This window comes from Hydra vulgaris, chromosome 02 (genome assembly GCF_038396675.1).
Source record: "Hydra vulgaris chromosome 02, alternate assembly HydraT2T_AEP".
In the NCBI taxonomy this organism is placed as follows: domain Eukaryota; kingdom Metazoa; phylum Cnidaria; class Hydrozoa; order Anthoathecata; family Hydridae; genus Hydra; species Hydra vulgaris.
Genome location: NC_088921.1, coordinates 19,755,136 through 19,773,384, shown reverse-complemented (window position 1 = coordinate 19,773,384; position 18,249 = coordinate 19,755,136). Strand labels below are relative to the sequence as shown.

General features: G+C 26.0%; 1 protein-coding gene across 2 annotated transcripts in view; it reads left to right on the top strand.

Moving 5' to 3' along the window:
* Nucleotides 1–18,249, top strand: part of LOC100208067 (rho guanine nucleotide exchange factor 39) — a 57,902-nt gene that overhangs the window by 21,852 nt on the left and 17,801 nt on the right. For both annotated transcript variants that reach the window (XM_065790275.1, XM_065790274.1), the window contains exons 4-12: nt 783–998; nt 1,181–1,299; nt 2,411–2,481; nt 4,153–4,284; nt 4,469–4,503; nt 6,003–6,085; nt 16,442–16,532; nt 17,706–17,788; nt 17,863–17,959. In XM_065790275.1, coding sequence (XP_065646347.1) covers nt 783–998; nt 1,181–1,299; nt 2,411–2,481; nt 4,153–4,284; nt 4,469–4,503; nt 6,003–6,085; nt 16,442–16,532; nt 17,706–17,788; nt 17,863–17,959 — 927 coding nt within the window. The remainder of the gene's footprint in view (nt 1–782; nt 999–1,180; nt 1,300–2,410; nt 2,482–4,152; nt 4,285–4,468; nt 4,504–6,002; nt 6,086–16,441; nt 16,533–17,705; nt 17,789–17,862; nt 17,960–18,249) is intronic.

Genomic DNA, 18,249 nt, shown 5'->3' with positions numbered 1-18,249 from the left:
TTTTCTCAATAAAATCAAATGTGAAAATATTTAAAACAATTTCAAAAGGTATATAGACAATGCTTTTTTTTTTGTTTTACCTAAATCAATAAATGTTAACTTACTGTTAAAATGTCTTATTAAATATTAAATATACAGAAGAACAATTGAAATTTCATATACGAAAACCATTTTGTACTAATTTTACTACATATTTTATTGCTGATGTATTTTTTATTTTATTTGAACGCGCTAAAAACTGTTTAATCATTAGATAAACTGTTTAATCATTAGATAAACTGTTTAATCATTAGATAAACTGTTTAATCATTAGAGACTTGTAATGGCTATTTGTGATTTTTTCATGATTTAATACAATATTTATTGCATATATAAGGGAAAATACTGGAGTTTTGGTGTTTCTGAAAAATTGTTTTTTTTTTCTTGGATCCCAAAATATTTTTTCTAAGAGTTATTTTATGAAAGTATGGATCATTATGTATTACAGGGTATCAAGTCAAAGAAGATAAAAAAAATGTTTATTGTTAAGTAAATTTACAATTCTTTAGGCAAAATTTTGATTCAAAGAAGAAGGAAATAGGAAAAATCCTGAAAAATGAGAATTTTTTTAAAGTCAAAATCAGTTTTTCCTTTTTATTAAGATTGAAGGTGTTATGCTAGAACTCTGTACTGTTAATTTTTTTTTTAGTTATTCAATCTTAAATTTCAAATTCTTTTTTTTTTCTAATTTTTTTCTTATTTTTGTTTTTCTTTTTAATTATTTTATTATTTATCCTTATTAGCTTTTCCTTGATCCTATCAAAGTCTCTATGGTATTATCATCAAAAGTTATAGATGGTATTTTTTCGAATATCGAAGCTATTCATTCTGTCAGTGCTAATTTACTTGAACAAATGGATGAGAATGGTGTTCTTTGTGCTCTGCTAAAACTTGCACCCTACATGAAACTTTACTCTTTATATGCAAATAATTTTGAAAATGCAGAAAGATTGTTGACTGTAAGTTTTTAATGCTTCATTTAAATTATTAATGCACAATAAATAAAGTTGATATTTAATTAAAAGTCAGTGATATTTAAGTAAAAAGGTGGCATAATATATAATAAATATTTATAATAAATATTTAGTATTTTTTTTGAAAGTATTTTTTTCAAAAAAGATATTTAATATTTCTTTTTTAGGAATGGCAAAATAAAAGTCCAGATTTTGCAAGACTTTTACAATTTCAAGAAAGTTTAGAAGAGATGCAAAATCTGAGAATGCGTGCTTTATTAATCACTCCTGTTCAAAGGGTACCAAGGTAGTTTTAATTTCTCTTAGTTTACAAATATTGAATTTATAATAGTAGTGCAATTAGATGGTTGCCAAGACCATTTATTCAATGCATCGGCATCAACATTGGTCTTGGTAACCATGGGCCAATGCTGATTGTTTTAAAAACCAATTTATTTTTATGTTTCTATATTGTATGCAAAAATATAGATATTCCATAAGCAAAAATGCATAAATAAGCCTAGGTTATTATTTAGACATATCTGCAACCACTCCCAATGGGCATGGGATGTAAAAAAGAGGTCTTTTCACTATCTTTTGAACATTTCGGACATGTTTGAATGTTCAAAAGATGTCTTTTATAGATTCTTTGCTCACCAGGACTTATTCTTTAAATACTTTTTAAACTGTTTTTTATCAGGGATGTAAATAGTTCAAAAAGTATTTAAAGAATAAGTCCTGGTGATAAGGAGCAACCTGAATTTAGTGTCTTTTTATAATATAGAAAAGCAATTATATGACTTATGGATCCAAACACAATAATAATAATAATGATAATAAGTTTAAAATCAAGCAATGTACATGTATAAAAAAAATTTCTACCAGATATTTCTCTCTTTGATATTTTTATTTTGCAAAATTTACAAATTGCTTTGAACGTTTATTTTTATCTATATTAAATAGCCTATTGGCCTATTTTGATATTTATTAGACTATTTTAGCAAATAAGCAAGCATTAAAATTGACCGTTAACATTATATTTAAAAAAAAATCCTAATTCACCTATTAGTAAAAAAGAAAAGTGTACAAAATTAATTTATGGCAGTTTCAGCCTGTACCAATCGACATTGTTGGCATCGACCTAAAGTTGGCATCCCTAGGTGTAACATAAGTATGAAAGATCGATATTAATTATTAACTATTGTAAAGTTTTTTCATTACTCTATTGATTTTTATATTTGTTTATAATTCAAACAATTCCTATTGCTATCATTCTAATAATATTAGGGAAAGTTGTGTCATTTTAATGTTAATAACAATTTTAACATATTAGTGTTAATTGTTGTTTTGTAAAAGATTTATTTTTTTAATAACTTTTGAGAAAGAAATTTAAACTTTTTTTCTAACTTATAATTTAGATATCGTTTACTATTATGTAGTCTTCTTGAACATACACCAACTTATGATCCTGATTATTTGAAACTAAAAGGTATATGGTTTTTATCAAATTTCTAAATTGACTATGAAACAATTTAAAGGTTCTGTGTGTTATTTTGATTACCAACAAAAATTCTGTGAAACACTCCCTTTACTGTGTGTTATCTTACATTATTATGTTTAAGCATTCACATTTTTTTTAGAAGATGTAATCCATTATTTTAGAAACTGCTGATTTCATTCAAATTTCATTATATAGATTTTTAAAAAATATTTCATCAAAATATATCTTCAAATGTTACTGAAGATATCATTCTAAAGAGTATTCTAATTTTAATTAAAGATTTTTTTTTACTGTTTTTAATAAAAGTAAGAAAAATTCATGTATTTTTTGATTATTTCAAAGCATAATAATGATTTAAAATTTAATTAGTTAAATAACTTTCATCATAAATAATGTAAAAAAAAGTAAATATGCAATTTATGTAATTTATTGCATAAATTATTTAATTAATTAGCAAATAAATTATTTAGCAAATAAACTATAATATACTTTATCTTTGAATACTTAACTTTTTATTTATTTAATTTTTTTAGATACAAAATGCTTTTTTGATTTTCTTTTTAATATATTTTATTAAATATTGTATAAAAGGTATAAAATAATAGTTACTTCAAATGGTACACACTAAAAATGTGTCTGTTCTTATCATCAAAGATTTCGGTTTTATAGGCATTTGATTCAAATACAATGATTTGATAAATCTTTGGTAAATGCTTATTAAAGCTGTTTACACTTCCCCAACATCTTTTTGAATCATGCCAGCTAATAAGTAAGATAATAAGTATGATTGTTTTTTAATTGGTATGCATTTCTTAGGATAGAATAGACTTGTTAGAAAAATATCACTAGGCATATTTATAAAATATGGTTGTGTAGTGATTGGTTTCTTTAATTTCCTTGCTCTAAAAAAATTTTTTTTTGTATAAAATAATAAGTTTTGATATGTTGATTATTGTTGGTTTAAGATTTTAATATCTTTACTTCAAATATTCTAAATTATTTAAATTAAATTTAATTTTAACGACTATTTTGTTTAATTCTTAGAATAGTGTGAAAATTAGCTAAATTTAAGGCTTAGTGTTATATTTCCGAGGTGTTCAAACAGAAATATTTTTCTTCAAGTTCAAAGACTTTTAATTATTTTAAAAAATCTAATAGAAATAATAGTATAGTGTTGCTTTGTTAATGTTAAGAAATTGACAAGTTATTAAATTAATTAACATATGAACTCTTAAAAAAGCAACAAAATATACTTCTTCCATGATAATTTTTGCACTTACATTGCAAAGTCGATGCATCAAAAATTATTGGAGCTTGGCAGGAAAGTGACGTTTACTCTACATGCCTGACCTAACGATTGTTTCAATCACATAATTAACAGCTTGCGCAATGAAAAATTTGGTGACAAGGAGGCACGCCAAACAGTAACTCCATCATTTTTATAATTCAATGCCTAAAGAGTTCTACACCAACAGAATTGGTTCTTTGCCTTGGCTTTATCAAGAGGTCATAGAAAATGATATATTATTGCATATATTATTGAAAATTCGTTATTGAATTAAATAAAATAATAAATATTTTTGAAAAAATTTGCTTTATAACCAAACCAATATATATATTAATATAATTATTATGTAACAAGTTGAAATTTATTTTAAGAAGCCTACGATGAAATAAGTAAAGTTGCTACACATATCAATGAATGTATTCGTCAGCATGAAAACTTTCAAAAAATGTTGGCAATACAGAAGAGCTTCAGTGGAGATAATGCTCCAAAAGTATTGGCACCAGGTAAAAATGTAGTTTATAATAAGCTTTAATTTACTAAATTGTTGAGCTTTGTAACCCAATTTAATAAAAATCAAATCGTCATTTAAATAATTATTTTTTATTTTAATTAAAAAATAATAAATAAAAAACAATAAATTTAAAAACCCTGCTTTTATTTTTATTTCAAATTGATTTTATTTCTTAGGAAGATTTTTTCTTAAGGAGGGGCCAGTTATCAAGGTAATTTTTTATAAACGTTTTTGTTTTTTTTAAATCTTATGTGTTCATTTGTATTCATTTGTATACTGGATTTGTTTTTGTTTTTCGATTGATGTTTATTTTTTAATTTTTTTTGCATTTTTGTGATACTAAATGATATTTAATGTCAATTAATATCTTTTGCAAAGTTCCACTGTTTTATTATGTAGATATATTGTTCTGTATTAAAAATGGTCAGACTAATGTTTTTAACTAAATCATGTACTGCTTTTTGGTTTTAAAAGCAAAGAGTTTAAAAAAGATCCTCTGTAAAATAAAATAATTCTTAAGCATCAAATTCTTCTTTAAGGCAATAATTGTTATTAACTTCATTTGGATCAGCTGTCATAAGCATAAGGATATTTGCAGGAGTTAGAAGTCAGAGCAACTGATTACTGGAGATCTGTATAATGGATTATAGCATTCTTTTCTGTTTATTAACATTCTGTTATGTTCAAGTTTTTTTAGCAGTTTGTTGAATCTGTCCATAGACTCTTGGTTTGAATAAGTTTAAAGACCTTTTTAATACTTTAAATGTTTTTCTTCAACTGCTAAAAAAAGAGAGGCAAAAGGAGTTTTTTTGTAAAAAAATCTTGTAAAAAGGTTTGTGATGCACCAGATATGCTTTGCTATTCTAGTTAAAGACCATGGCAAACCCTGTTGATTTCTGTAAAAAGTCACTTAAAGGTTGACTTTAAGGTGAGAAAATTTATTAGCAATTTTTAGGCTAAACCTGTAACATAGGTTGTTTGGCTGTAAATTACTCATGTTGTATATCAAGTCAATAGTTTATGTTAAATAAGTATGAAAAGAAATATGGCTGTTCAGGTTTTGTTACAGCATAGCATTTTTTTTTATTCATTTGGACCAAGATATTTTTAAAAACCAGGAAATTGTTGTTATTTGTTGCACTTTTTGTTTTGTGTATCATTAAAACTTCATACTGTTGTGCTCTCCACTGATTTTTTAAAACCATTTGATAAAATTCCTAACAAAGCATTGACACTGAAGTTTGTCTTTTATTTTGGATTAAAGATGAACTTGTATTTGAATTATTTCTTTCTAACATAACAGTGTGCACTCCTTAGAAATAAACTGTGTTCACTCCTTAGAAATGCTGCCTTATACTGAGAACAAGTGTCTATTTGTATTTTTTGCCAGTTTTCAAATCACAAGTAGCAAAACCAAAATGATATGAAAGCTACAACTTGCAGGAAATTCATTTACATCAAAATCGAAACTGAGATCAATTATTTTTTAATTTTCTAATAGTTTTTCTAATTTTAGTTTAGTTTTTTACATTTCTATATATAATAACAAAATATAAAAATTTATAACATTATTATCTTATTTTTAAATAAAAAAATATATAAAGTTATTATAGTTATATCCTATGTTCCTCATTCTATGATTATATTCTATTTTTACTATGAATATATTTCTTAAAAATTAAATTTTATTTAGAAAAAGTCTAATTTCAGATAACAGATCGTGGTAACTCTAAAGAACGCACTCTTTTTTTGTTCAGCGACATACTAATAGTGGCTAGAAAAGAATCATCAAGGTACCATATTTAGTATTAAATTAATTTTTTTTGTAGATTTATATTATTTACTATTTTTCAAAATATATTTTTATGAATTTATTTTTCTTCTTTGTTATAGAATTAAAAAATAAAAGTTATAAATACTAAAGAAACAAGTTTTGAAACACTAAAACAAGTTGTTTTTTTGTTTTTTTTTCAATACTGTTAAACATCTACAATCATTAAAAATGTAAAATCTCTCTTCTTCAATCCATCTACATTAACATCCTTTATATGCATTTAATGAAATAATTCAGTAGCTCTTCATGAGCATTTAAATTTCAAGGTTTGTAAATGAACTTTCTTTGTTAACAATGAACTTCCTTTGTTATTAATGAACTTTCTTTGTTAGTACATGATGAATTGTTTATAAATAAGTTTCCTTTGTTAGTGCACAAATTCTTAATTTTATCAATTATTTTTTAGCTTTTAACTTAATGCAAATTAATTTAAAAATAGAATAAAACATGCTGAGCTTTTAAAGTTAAAAGTTTTCTATGTTTAACTTTATTTTGAACATTTCCTAAAATAGTTATGTGTATTGTCAATTTGCGACATGTTTTATTAAATGACATGTTATATTAAATGACATATTTTTTTAATGCTCTTATTTCTTGCCTGGATTCTATAAGATATTATAATATTTAATTATTATTATGATCATTGCTTGAATTTTTTTGAGTTAAAAAAAGGATTTTTACTTTAGTTTATAGTATACATGTATACTCCAACCCACGCAAGTGTGAAATCAAGGATGCTAAAACTTGTAACCAGTTTAAAAAAAATTCTATTTGTTTACTTTATTATTATCAAAAAATTCTAAAATTAAGTTCTAAATATATGGAAGTTGATGTAAGCTAATTTATTATTTCCTCTACTGATCTGGTCTGGTTTATAAAAGAAAAATATTGCATTAATTTGAATTAATTTGAGAAATAAAATCAGTTTAAGAAAAATATTTTTTAGATAAGTTATATTAAATAATCAAAAATGCACAATGGTTTTGATTGATAGAATCAACATATTTTTAAGATTAAAACAATTTTAAGTTTGAAATAAAACGTTTTCTTGACATTCAAGATGATAAGATATGCAGCAAGTTTATGATTGGTGTGGAATACATTGTTTTGAGACCATATCAGTTAATGAAAAAATTTTTCTTTTATAAATTTAAGTTAGAAACGATTAAAAAATAATAATAGTAACAGATTGCTCTTGACATATCTAAAGGTTTAGATGAAGTTAGACATGCTGGTCTTCTCCATAATCTTGCTTCATACTGTGTATCTGGGAAAGTTTTTGAGATCATCAAATCATTTCTTTTTAACCGTTTTATTAAAATCATCCCTTTGGGCTTAAAGTCTTCTTCATTTGCAGTAACTTCTTTGGGTACCTCAGAGTTTTATCCTTGGCCCTGTTTTTTTTTTTATCTACATTAATGATCTTCTTGAAAACCTTTCATTTAAAGTAGCTCTATTTGCTGATGACTAAACTTTATATTCTTGTCTTGACAAAAAGTTCTTTCTTTTCAAAGTGAGATTAAAAGTTCTTTTGATCTCACTTCTGTAACTAATTGGGGCTTGCAGTGGCTTTTAAATTTTTAAAGTAAACTCTAAAAAAACATAGTTCTTTACTGCAAACAACTATCGTAGTGCTGTTGATATCCCTATATTGATGATTAGCTACCCTCTCATTAAGTCTGTTTCTGTACGTTATTTTGGATTATGGTTCACTACTGACTTCTCATGGAAACCATATATACAATTGATTGCAAACATTGCATCTGCTAAGGTTGCTTCTTTTTATCTTGATCACCATTTAATTAATTCCATTCTCTACTTCTACACATCTCTTATTTGTCCCTGTATGGAATACTGTTGTCATATTTGAGCTGATTCTTCTAATGGTGGACTTTCTCTTTTAGACAAGACTAAATTTGGCACCTTCTTTACATTTTCTGTCCAGCTTTTCTTGTCTTTCTGTATTTGATTTTCCGATTCTTTTTTCAGCAATAGAATTGTTGAAGTATTTGGGAATTGTTAATAAAATCTACAGCTTCTTCTTCTTCGAGTTCATTTCTTCGTCTTCATTTCTTTCAATTGTATAAACTCTTATCAATATTTTTTTTATTTCTTGACGCATAACGGTTTTTTTGGCATTAAAAAAGTATTTTTATTTTTTTAAATTTCTTGTTTATATTTTTTAGGATTTTGTAAGTAAACTAATAGTCCATTTAAATTCTTATTATGACATTGTGTAAACCTCTCACCAAGTGCCGCGGCTAAATCTATGCTCAAAAGTGATGATTGCTTTTGTAATTTATCTAACATAAATTGAAAAGTTGTTTCCGCAGTGACAAGGTTCGATTCTCTCCTGCATAATAGTTTGAGACCAAGATTTAGTGGTGCCAGGCAAATAATTAGGTCATTGATTTGGGACCATTCTTCTTGGGTGAAACGAATTTCTGACCCAACATCAGTGAAGGCTTTTTCATTACACACTTTTAGTCTATGAAATCTTTCTAACATATCGAACATACTGTTCCACCTAGTTTTACAATCAAGAATCAATATAAGCTTTTTCCGTGTTCTTGTAGGATATACTTCTGTAAATATGTATCATTTTTGACAGGAATTTTTTTAAATATATTCACAACCTTTCTCATTTCAACCTTTTTTCATGAGATCTTTGTAATTGCTAACCAATTTAGCAGATGGTCGGTCCAAAATTATTGTCAAACCATATTTTTTATTTATAACTTCATCATCATCAGTGTTACCATATTCATCTTCTTCACAACTTTCATATGTAGTAAATGATTCTTCGACTTCTCTGTTGTTTTTCTTGTATAAGATATCAATAACTGCAAGTTGCATTCCATGAGCATAACATAGTTGTTGATAACAAGATATCATTTTACCGACTTTTACCATCATACTTGCTCCATCTGTGGTCATGGCGATAATGACTTTTTGGAGGTCAATACCGAAGCTATTTAGCCTTCCTGCAACTAATTTGGTGCAATATTCTGCATTACATGATCCATGGATTCCAATCAATCCAAGATTAAAGTGTTTCACCTCCATATATACATTTAAGTTTAAGTATCTCTGACTATTTTGTGATGTCCATTCGTCAAACGTTATTGAAAACTTTTGATTTTGCTTTTTTAGTGATATGAATTTTTGCATTATATCGGCTTTTACAAAATCTGAGAATTTAACTACCATCGATTTTATATAGGCGAAGTAGGGAGTTGGAAACCACTCTTTGAAAACAAATACTGCAAATCTGAAGATGTACAAAAACAATTAAATGTAAAGTCATCTTTAGCAACCATGTGCAATACCATTTTTTCCATAGAAATTTCTTTAACGAAAAATGTGTTAATTGTTTTGATCTTTTTTGATAGAATTACTTCTACGTCTTAGCAGTGGTGTATATTTAAGGCTATAGTTCAACTGATTCATGCTGTTTTGAAGTTGAAGCTCCATCTTGTTGTAAAACGTTTGATTTTAAATTGGTGCCATGTTTAGTTTTTAATTGGATTAATAACCCTTTAGTTAAACTTTGACTAATTTTTAAAAAAGCTGAACATAACATGCACTTCACATTTTCTTCTTTATCACTTCTTTTAAAATAATTCCATATAGTTTTAATTTGCGACATGCTTAGTTGGTACTTTTGTTTTAAAATCTTGATGTAAATAATTTTTAAAGTCTTTTTAAAAAGTAGTTTTTAAGAGGATATTTTTTATTATTATGCACGCACCTTTTCAATTTCACGCTTTCAACATAATCATTAACAAAAATTTCAACATAATCTTTAACTAAACAAAAAAAAATTTGAACGAGTTCGACTAATGTATTGCTAAATAATTGTTTATTTTTGAATGATTTTTTTATATTTATAGCTAAGAAAAATATTTTAATAACTGAAGATATATATATATATATATTTATATATACATATATTTATATATATATATATATATATATATATATATATATATATATATATATATATATATATATATATATATATATATATATATATATATATATTAGAAGTAAAAATAAAAATGTTGATAAACTTAGACAGCTTCTGATAAATTGGTATTACTTATTTAATAAATAACACATTGTTTCTCTTACAGTTAATAAAACATTTCAAGTAATCCTGACTCAGTATCGTCGTATCTGCATATAGTATAGAATTTTCTCAGTATACACTTCGTTGTGCATTGTATGACTAGTAAATTTTTAAATAGATTTGTTTTACAAATACATTTAACACTTTTAATTTGATATCTTTTTTGTCTTTTTTGTTCAAAAGAATTGACTTTTTTTGTTTTAAAGCAATAATTTCAAAATCCAGCGGATCCCGCAGTAGTTTTTGTCGGATCTTGCATGCGCTAAATTAATGCAGGATCCCACTATGCGAGATTGCAATCCCTATCTAGAAGCGCATTTTAAACGTAGTTGTTGCTGCTCTATCTATCAAGTTTGAGCCTCTCCCCATTGTCGTAAAGTTGCATCTCTTTCTCTTTTTTTCAAATACTATCATGATTACTGCTTAAAGGAGCTATTATCGCTAATTCCAACAACTAAAACTCGTTCTCTCTTGACTCATTATTCAGCAAAGTCTCACCTTTTTACTGTATTTATCCCTGTGTGCTCTAAATACTTTTTCTAATTTTTTCCCCCATTCTTTAATTCTTTGAAACTGTGTCCCTTTTCATATTTTCCTGACTCATACAACCTAAAACTTTTCAAGTCTTCTGTCAACCGTTTCCTTGCACTTTAACTAATTTCTTAATAGTGGTTGCTTGCAGTCTTGTTGGGAGTAAATTACTAGTTTTACCTATATATAGGTATATGCGAAAGTGGTGTAGGGGTAGAGCGCTTGCCTTATAAGTGAGAAGCTCTAAGTTTGATCCCCACCACGCCCCTGGTAGTACCGGGTTTAACTTGTTTCTCCGCACAGCAGTCTTGTTCATCGAGTTTCGTGTTTCAGAGTTATAGAGTTGAGAAAGGGTTGTAACGACAAAAAAAAGAGTATAAATAATTGACGAAAAAAAAGAATCAGTACATCTGATATGTACTAATTGAGACTTTTAGATCAAACTCCTAATCAGAACATAGCAGATACATGTTCTGATTATATCCAGTTGTATCAGAAGGACTTATAAACAAGTAATTTTCTTTTCATGGAGGAAATGTAGAACATTGTAGTTAAATTATAAATTGTGTCCATCTGCTAGCATTGCAACAGTTGTTGAATGTACTCTTCTGACAAATATATATCAAACTTTTTGTTCAAGTCCAATAAAGAATAATGATCCTGGCTTCCTTTTTCAGTAGACTATTTAACTAAATTTTTTATATTTTTGACAGCTGTTTTTGGAACCATATGAGTAGTGATATCTTTACCTGCAAAAATGAAACTTGTGAAACAGAAGTTTTACCTGAAATGTTGAAGTATATATAAAAAATTTAAAATGTAATAATATTTTTACTCACGGTTAAACTTATACCTGTCCACCTGGTAATGATAAAAATATTATTCACTAACATTTACATGATTAACTAACATTTCCACAGTAATAAAAACATCTGGATTGTTGTAAATAAATGTAAATTACTGTATTGGTGTTATTGCTTACACAAATAATTTTTGTTATTATTACCAGCCAATGAATATTACTATTTACACAAACATTTTTTTTATTATTACCTACCAATGAAACATCTGGACATATTGATTCACGGTTCTTGCTAATTAGGGCTAATCTAAGACATTTATCTACTTATTATTTTAATTATAGAGCATATAAGCAAATAAAATACAAAAAGATATAAATTATTCCAGTAATAATGATACATTATTTATTATATTCTTACCTAAATGTGCCATTCCTCTTTCCTTTGCTGTCAAAACTCGTAGATGCTGCTTTTTGATATTAACAATTTTTCCATCTAAGCTCCGATCAATGGTGCCTTGATCTTTGATAAAAGAAAACATACCAATTTACAAGGCAGCGTAGCCTCTTTTGTTGTGCTCTTTGCACCAAGACACAGCTTGTTGAATCTGACATTTTTTTATATTTATTTTTTTCCTCTGGACTTTTGCCCCTGCCTTTGGATTTGGTTTTCACCAACAAAAGGTACATTTTTCACTTTTATTATAAATTTTGGTTTCACCATTGCAAAATTATTTATAATACTTTTAACTATAAAATTTATATAATATAAAACAATTGTGTGCATACGTTAATAATACATCTGCTAAATAAAAATATATCTGAATGTCTTATATGTTAAATTAGCAAGAAGTTTTGTTTAATAAAAGTCTCTCTGATTACATCATATTAGAGTTTACCATAGAAGTTTTAGTTTGACGGGTTTATTTTGTAGTTTTTAAAGGTTTTGTTAATGTCTTTTTGTTTATAATGAGTTTACAATAATGTGTGTACAAATACTATGGCCCAAAAACATTTTTACAATGTTTACAAAATTTTGAGTGAATCTGATGAACAACTCTAAATTATTAGCCAAAAACCTGTTTGTGGTATTAAAAGAGTAACAACCTAAAAAAAAAGCAAATTTTCTTTGAATCACAAAACCTTACTAAAAACAATAGATAAAAAATTATGGCCAGGGAGGACAATCGTATTAAATTGTTTTTAAGTACAGAAAGTTTCAGCACATCAGAAGTTCCAATTTTCGGTTATAGGTTTATCTATCTTTTTTTGTAGTTTTTAACATCTACCTACATGTATATTATTAACGTGTACCTACCTGTATATTATTAACGTGTACCTACTTGTATATTATTTTATTATAATTAAAAATTTGGTGTCCTCCTTTGGTCGTATCTTGATTTAAGTATTTGTATTTTGACATATCAATCACTTATTTTTTAACTGTTACAATTACTTTTAATTGTTTTTTATTTTTACTTTTTAATTTTACTATTATTTTAATTTACATTGTTATTATTGTTTATTTGTTATTTTTGTCGGCATCACTTTTTAATATTTTGTTCTACATAATTATACTTTCTAAAATTCTTTTTTTAGACATGACTCTACACAAAATCAATTCTTTAGTCAGTATTTTTACAAGACCTTTTTTAAAAAACCCATTCTAAAGTTGTTCTTATCAAATGGTTAATCAATAGTACGTTTTAAATCTATTGCAGTAAAGTTAGGTTTCACTTCAAAATTACCAATCTTTTTAACATATTTTAAAGAAACACGTATCCATCTTGACTAATCTCAAAATGACGTAGCCCCAATTTAAGTAAAATTAACACAAATATTCCATCACAATCAAAAATCAAAGAACCATTGACTTATTTGAAACTAACTTCTTTGGTAAAAATCTGATTCAACTAAAAACAGACTGAATTCAATTGCTAAAAGATATTGTTGTTTCATAAATGTTAGTATTTACCTCACCTAAAATTTTCACACTTAATTCTTTTAAACTAAAGATCCTATTACCCTAGAAATCAAATTGTATTCTAAAGGTTATTCTAAAGTTGCATATTTTGTGCTTAAAAGATGTTTTGGACATTAAAAACAAATTTAGCTGATAGTTCTAACATATATCAAGAGATTAAATGTCTATAAATGCATACTACATAAATGACTATATATGCGAGAAGAATAAATAAGTAATCAGGTAATACGTATAAATGTCATTTATACTCATTTCCTTATTACTTATTTATTATTATCATTATTCTTGTTTGTCATTTGTCCTCAACATTTGTTATTATTTATGTCATTAAACAAAAACATGTGATAACATGCAATAATGTATACATATGATAAGTACACAGAATTTAATTTAAATTACTATTAATATAATATTATAGAATATTACTATTCATTAAACAAAGTTTAACAAATAGTAATTTTTAATATTAATTTGTTTAATGAAAAGTTTAATGAATGGTAATATTAGTTATTGGGTTGAGTACAATTTTAGACCAAAGATGAATATTGTTAAACTTCGGTATTGAAGTTAAACGAATTACATTTCATTATTTGCTATTCGATTAATGAAAACGCTATTTACCAACGCCTAATATCAAATTGTATCAGCTGGTTAAAAAATGCAGGAAAAAATGTTTTTGTATAAGTATGTATAATTATATTTTATAGAAGAATTCTTTTTGTTTGATTTAGTTTTAATAAATATTAGATTAATCATTAAATTATAAAATATTTATTTTATTATTAGAAAGCTATCAAAATTTGTACAATTAAAAATGTTAAGATAAACATTTTAAAATTTTCCTCATTTGGAATATAAAAAACAAGACTTTCATTTGAATGTGAAAACTGTTAATAAACTGTAAAACTGTAAGCTTGAAAAATATCTAGATTAATATTAATGCTAAACTTAATAGTAGTAGTAGTGATAGTGTTCACTTTTTTTGATACAGGTGTTTGACACAGTACTCCTGGCAGGCATTAAAGTCGGGTTAATGGCGAGGAAGAGCCTCTCAGCTCATTTTGTAAATGACACATATATTTACATATATATATAAATATATATGTAAAAACAATATATCATTTAAAATTATGCAAATGTAAAAATTACATTTGTAAAGCATTGCGTACTAAAGTCTTTAAGTGTAAACATCTTTAGCAAAAGTTGAGCATGTGCGACGATTGTCTTTTATATACTTATAATATAAGAAAACTTTACAAATTTTAATTTAACAATTAGAAGTCTTTTTTGCTATATATTTTTTTGCTATAAAAATATATAATGGCAAAAAAATGTATAATGGCAAAGGGTGGTTTTGAACATCCGGAAACAACACTGAGGACAGCATACTAAACTAATGAGCAATCAAACTCTTAAGTGGAAAATAAACTATTTTATGAATCTATGTGTATAAAACCAAGTGTATAAAACTTTTCAATTGGTTCTCTAAATTACAGCTTAATTGCATATGTAAATAATATAATAATAAACAAATAAGTTATATGTAAATATAAAAAATCCACTTATATATTATTATGTACAAACAACTTTTAGTGTAAGCGTTAGTATGTTAAGTTGAGTTTTGTGAATAAAAAATTAATTTTTTAAAAACTTCTTCTTTCCTTAAACTTTTTTGTTTAAAAAAAAAGTCTTTTTTCCTTAAACTGTTTTGTTTTGTATTTAAAAAAGCGACAAGATTGAAAAAATCAAAAGTTTTATGATGATAGCTATCAATGGGGTGAGAGCTTTCAATATCATGTGATAGCTATCAATGGGGTGAGAGCTTTCGGTATCATGTTATAGCTATCAATGGGGTGAGAGCTTTCAATATCATGTGATAGCTATCAATGGGGTGAGAGCTTTCAATATCATGCGATAACTATCAGTGTGGTGAGAGCTTTCAATATCATGTGATAGCTATCAGTATGGTGAGAGCTTTCAATATCATGTGATAGCTATCAATGGGGTGAGAGCTTTCAGTATCATGTGATAGCTATCAATGGGGTGAGAGCTTTTGATATCATGTGATAGCTATCAATGGGGTGAGAGCTTTCAATATCATGTGACAGCTATCAGTGTGGTGAGAGCTTTCAATATCATGTGATAGCTATCAGTATGGTGAGAGCTTTCAATATCATGTGATAGCTATCAATGGGGTGAGAGCTTTCAGTATCATGTGATAGCTATAAACGGGGTGATAGCCTTCACATGATGTGATAGCTATTAATGGAGAGTTTTGATAAGCCCTGCGTATGCAGAAAAGGAGCACATGTTAATTTTTTTTCTCTTACAGCAATTTTTTTCTAGTTTTTTTTTCTTTCATTTCCTAAAAAATATTAAAATAAATAAACCATTTTTTCCTGGTAAGCTAGTTTAGATTAATTGTGAATAACACTTTATTCTGAAAAAGTGTTAATATGGTGATAAAATGCTATAAGTACTGAAACACTTGGATTGTGGGAAATTCAAAACAGGGATTATGGTACTAAAAAATAATCTGGTATTTTGACATTAAGTGCACTAGTTGAAATGAGTTGCAACATTGTATAATAATGAAATAAATGTTTTAACATCTATTAGATCAATAGAATATACAGTTGCTTATTTGCAAATGTTGCAGTTTTTAAAATATTATATAATTTAATTTAAATTATTTGATTGCTAATTAATTGTATATAACTTCTGGAAATTCTGGAAACAAAAACCATCTATGATCACTTGTTTTGTTACTGCTAGTTGCTGTAAGCATGACTTTCAGCAATCTGAATCATTTATTTTAATTAAAAATACTTAACATTGTTCAAAACTGTACATGGGTATTTATGTTTAGTTTATATCAATGCCGAGACATTTATCCGCTTGTGGATTGTTTGATTGAACAAGTAATGGGAAACTCGCAAGCTGGAGGAAACTTGTTCAAGGTTATTATTATTATTATTGTTTTTGTTATTATTTTTATTATTTTCCTCATTATTATTATTTATTTTTTCTTTTTTCTTTTTGTTCTTCCTTTTATTATAGATAAAACTTTATGATTGTATGAAATAATAGTTTATAAATTATTAAAGTTATTTGTTTAAAAGGAACTTTGTAAAAAGTGGTTTTAAAAATCTTTTTTTGGCTGTTGTCTGCAGATGAATAAAGCATATACTTAATAACTCCTTAAAGCAATATAGGTTTAAATTAAAACTTTATCTGTGAGCAACTTCATTCTCTCTAAAGCAAATTTCTCATTTACAAACATCAATTTAGTACAGTTAATTATTTTTGCTTGATTTAAAATTGGTATTCAAAACAAGTAGATTGATGTTGCTTTACATGACCAAAGTAATTTTTAACCAAAAGCAAAAAATATGAATTTTTTTAAAGTTTTGAAAACATCTTTTTACATAAAACATAAAATTTGTAAGATTAGTTTTCAGTGTGTATATTATTGCTGCAACATAATGTGCCCTAGTGCGTATCATACAGATTATTAATTTTTTTTGACAAAGTTCTCTAAATATAAATCATGCATTAAGAAAAGTTGCTGACAATAAAGTTGCTAACAACAAAGATTACAATAGGGTTATAATGTAGCTTTACAATCAATCAACTTGAGTTGAATTAATTTAAAATTTGGTTTGGTTAAGTTAATTTAGTCTGGCACACAAATATATATATATATATATGTGTGTGTGTGTGTGTGTGTGTGTGTGTGTGTGTGTGTGTGTTTGTGTGTGTGTGTGTGTGTGTGTGTGTGTGTGTGTGTGTGCCAGACAAAATTAACTTAACCTAACCAAATTTTAAATTAATTCAACTCAAGTTGATTGATATAGTATATATATATATATATATATATATATATATATATATATATATATATATATATATATATATATATATATATTATAGAGTATATAAATCAGCAAATGCTTACTTTTAGCGTGTATATATGTATATATATATATATATATATATGTATATATTACATATATATATATATGTATATATATGTATGTATATATACATACATCATTATCTTTAAATTGCTTATATTTATATTTTAATTATATGATGCAACAAAGATAGTATAATAGACAAATGGTTTTTAGATCATTTGCAAAGAAAATTCAGTTTTGTTTTGTTCTCAACAAGAAAAGCAGACATGGGTCAGTGAAATTAAAAATGCAATAAAGTAGGTTGTTTTGTGTTATACTTTACTACAATCTCTAATGATGAATTCATTAAAAATAAAATAAATATTTTTAGTGAACTTCACAGAAATTTATCATCCCTTCAACGTGATCCTATGCTTTCAATTAAATACCTTCAAAAAGAAAAAAGAAAACCACTTACGCCTTTAAAAGTAACAAAAGTGTTTATTAAAGTTTTTTAAAATAATTTTTTTATTTAATATTTTTCATATTGCACATACTGCACCATTCCATTTTATTCGTCATATTACACATACTGCACCATTCACCAATATTTCACATATAACATCAAGTAACAATGGTGCACATACTGCACCATTCTATAATATTGCACATATAACATCAACAATGTTGGTCATAAATTATTACTTGCACCTTTCTTACTATTTTTTCAACATCAATTTTTTTGCAAAAAATATTTTGAAATCAGTTAAGTTTTATT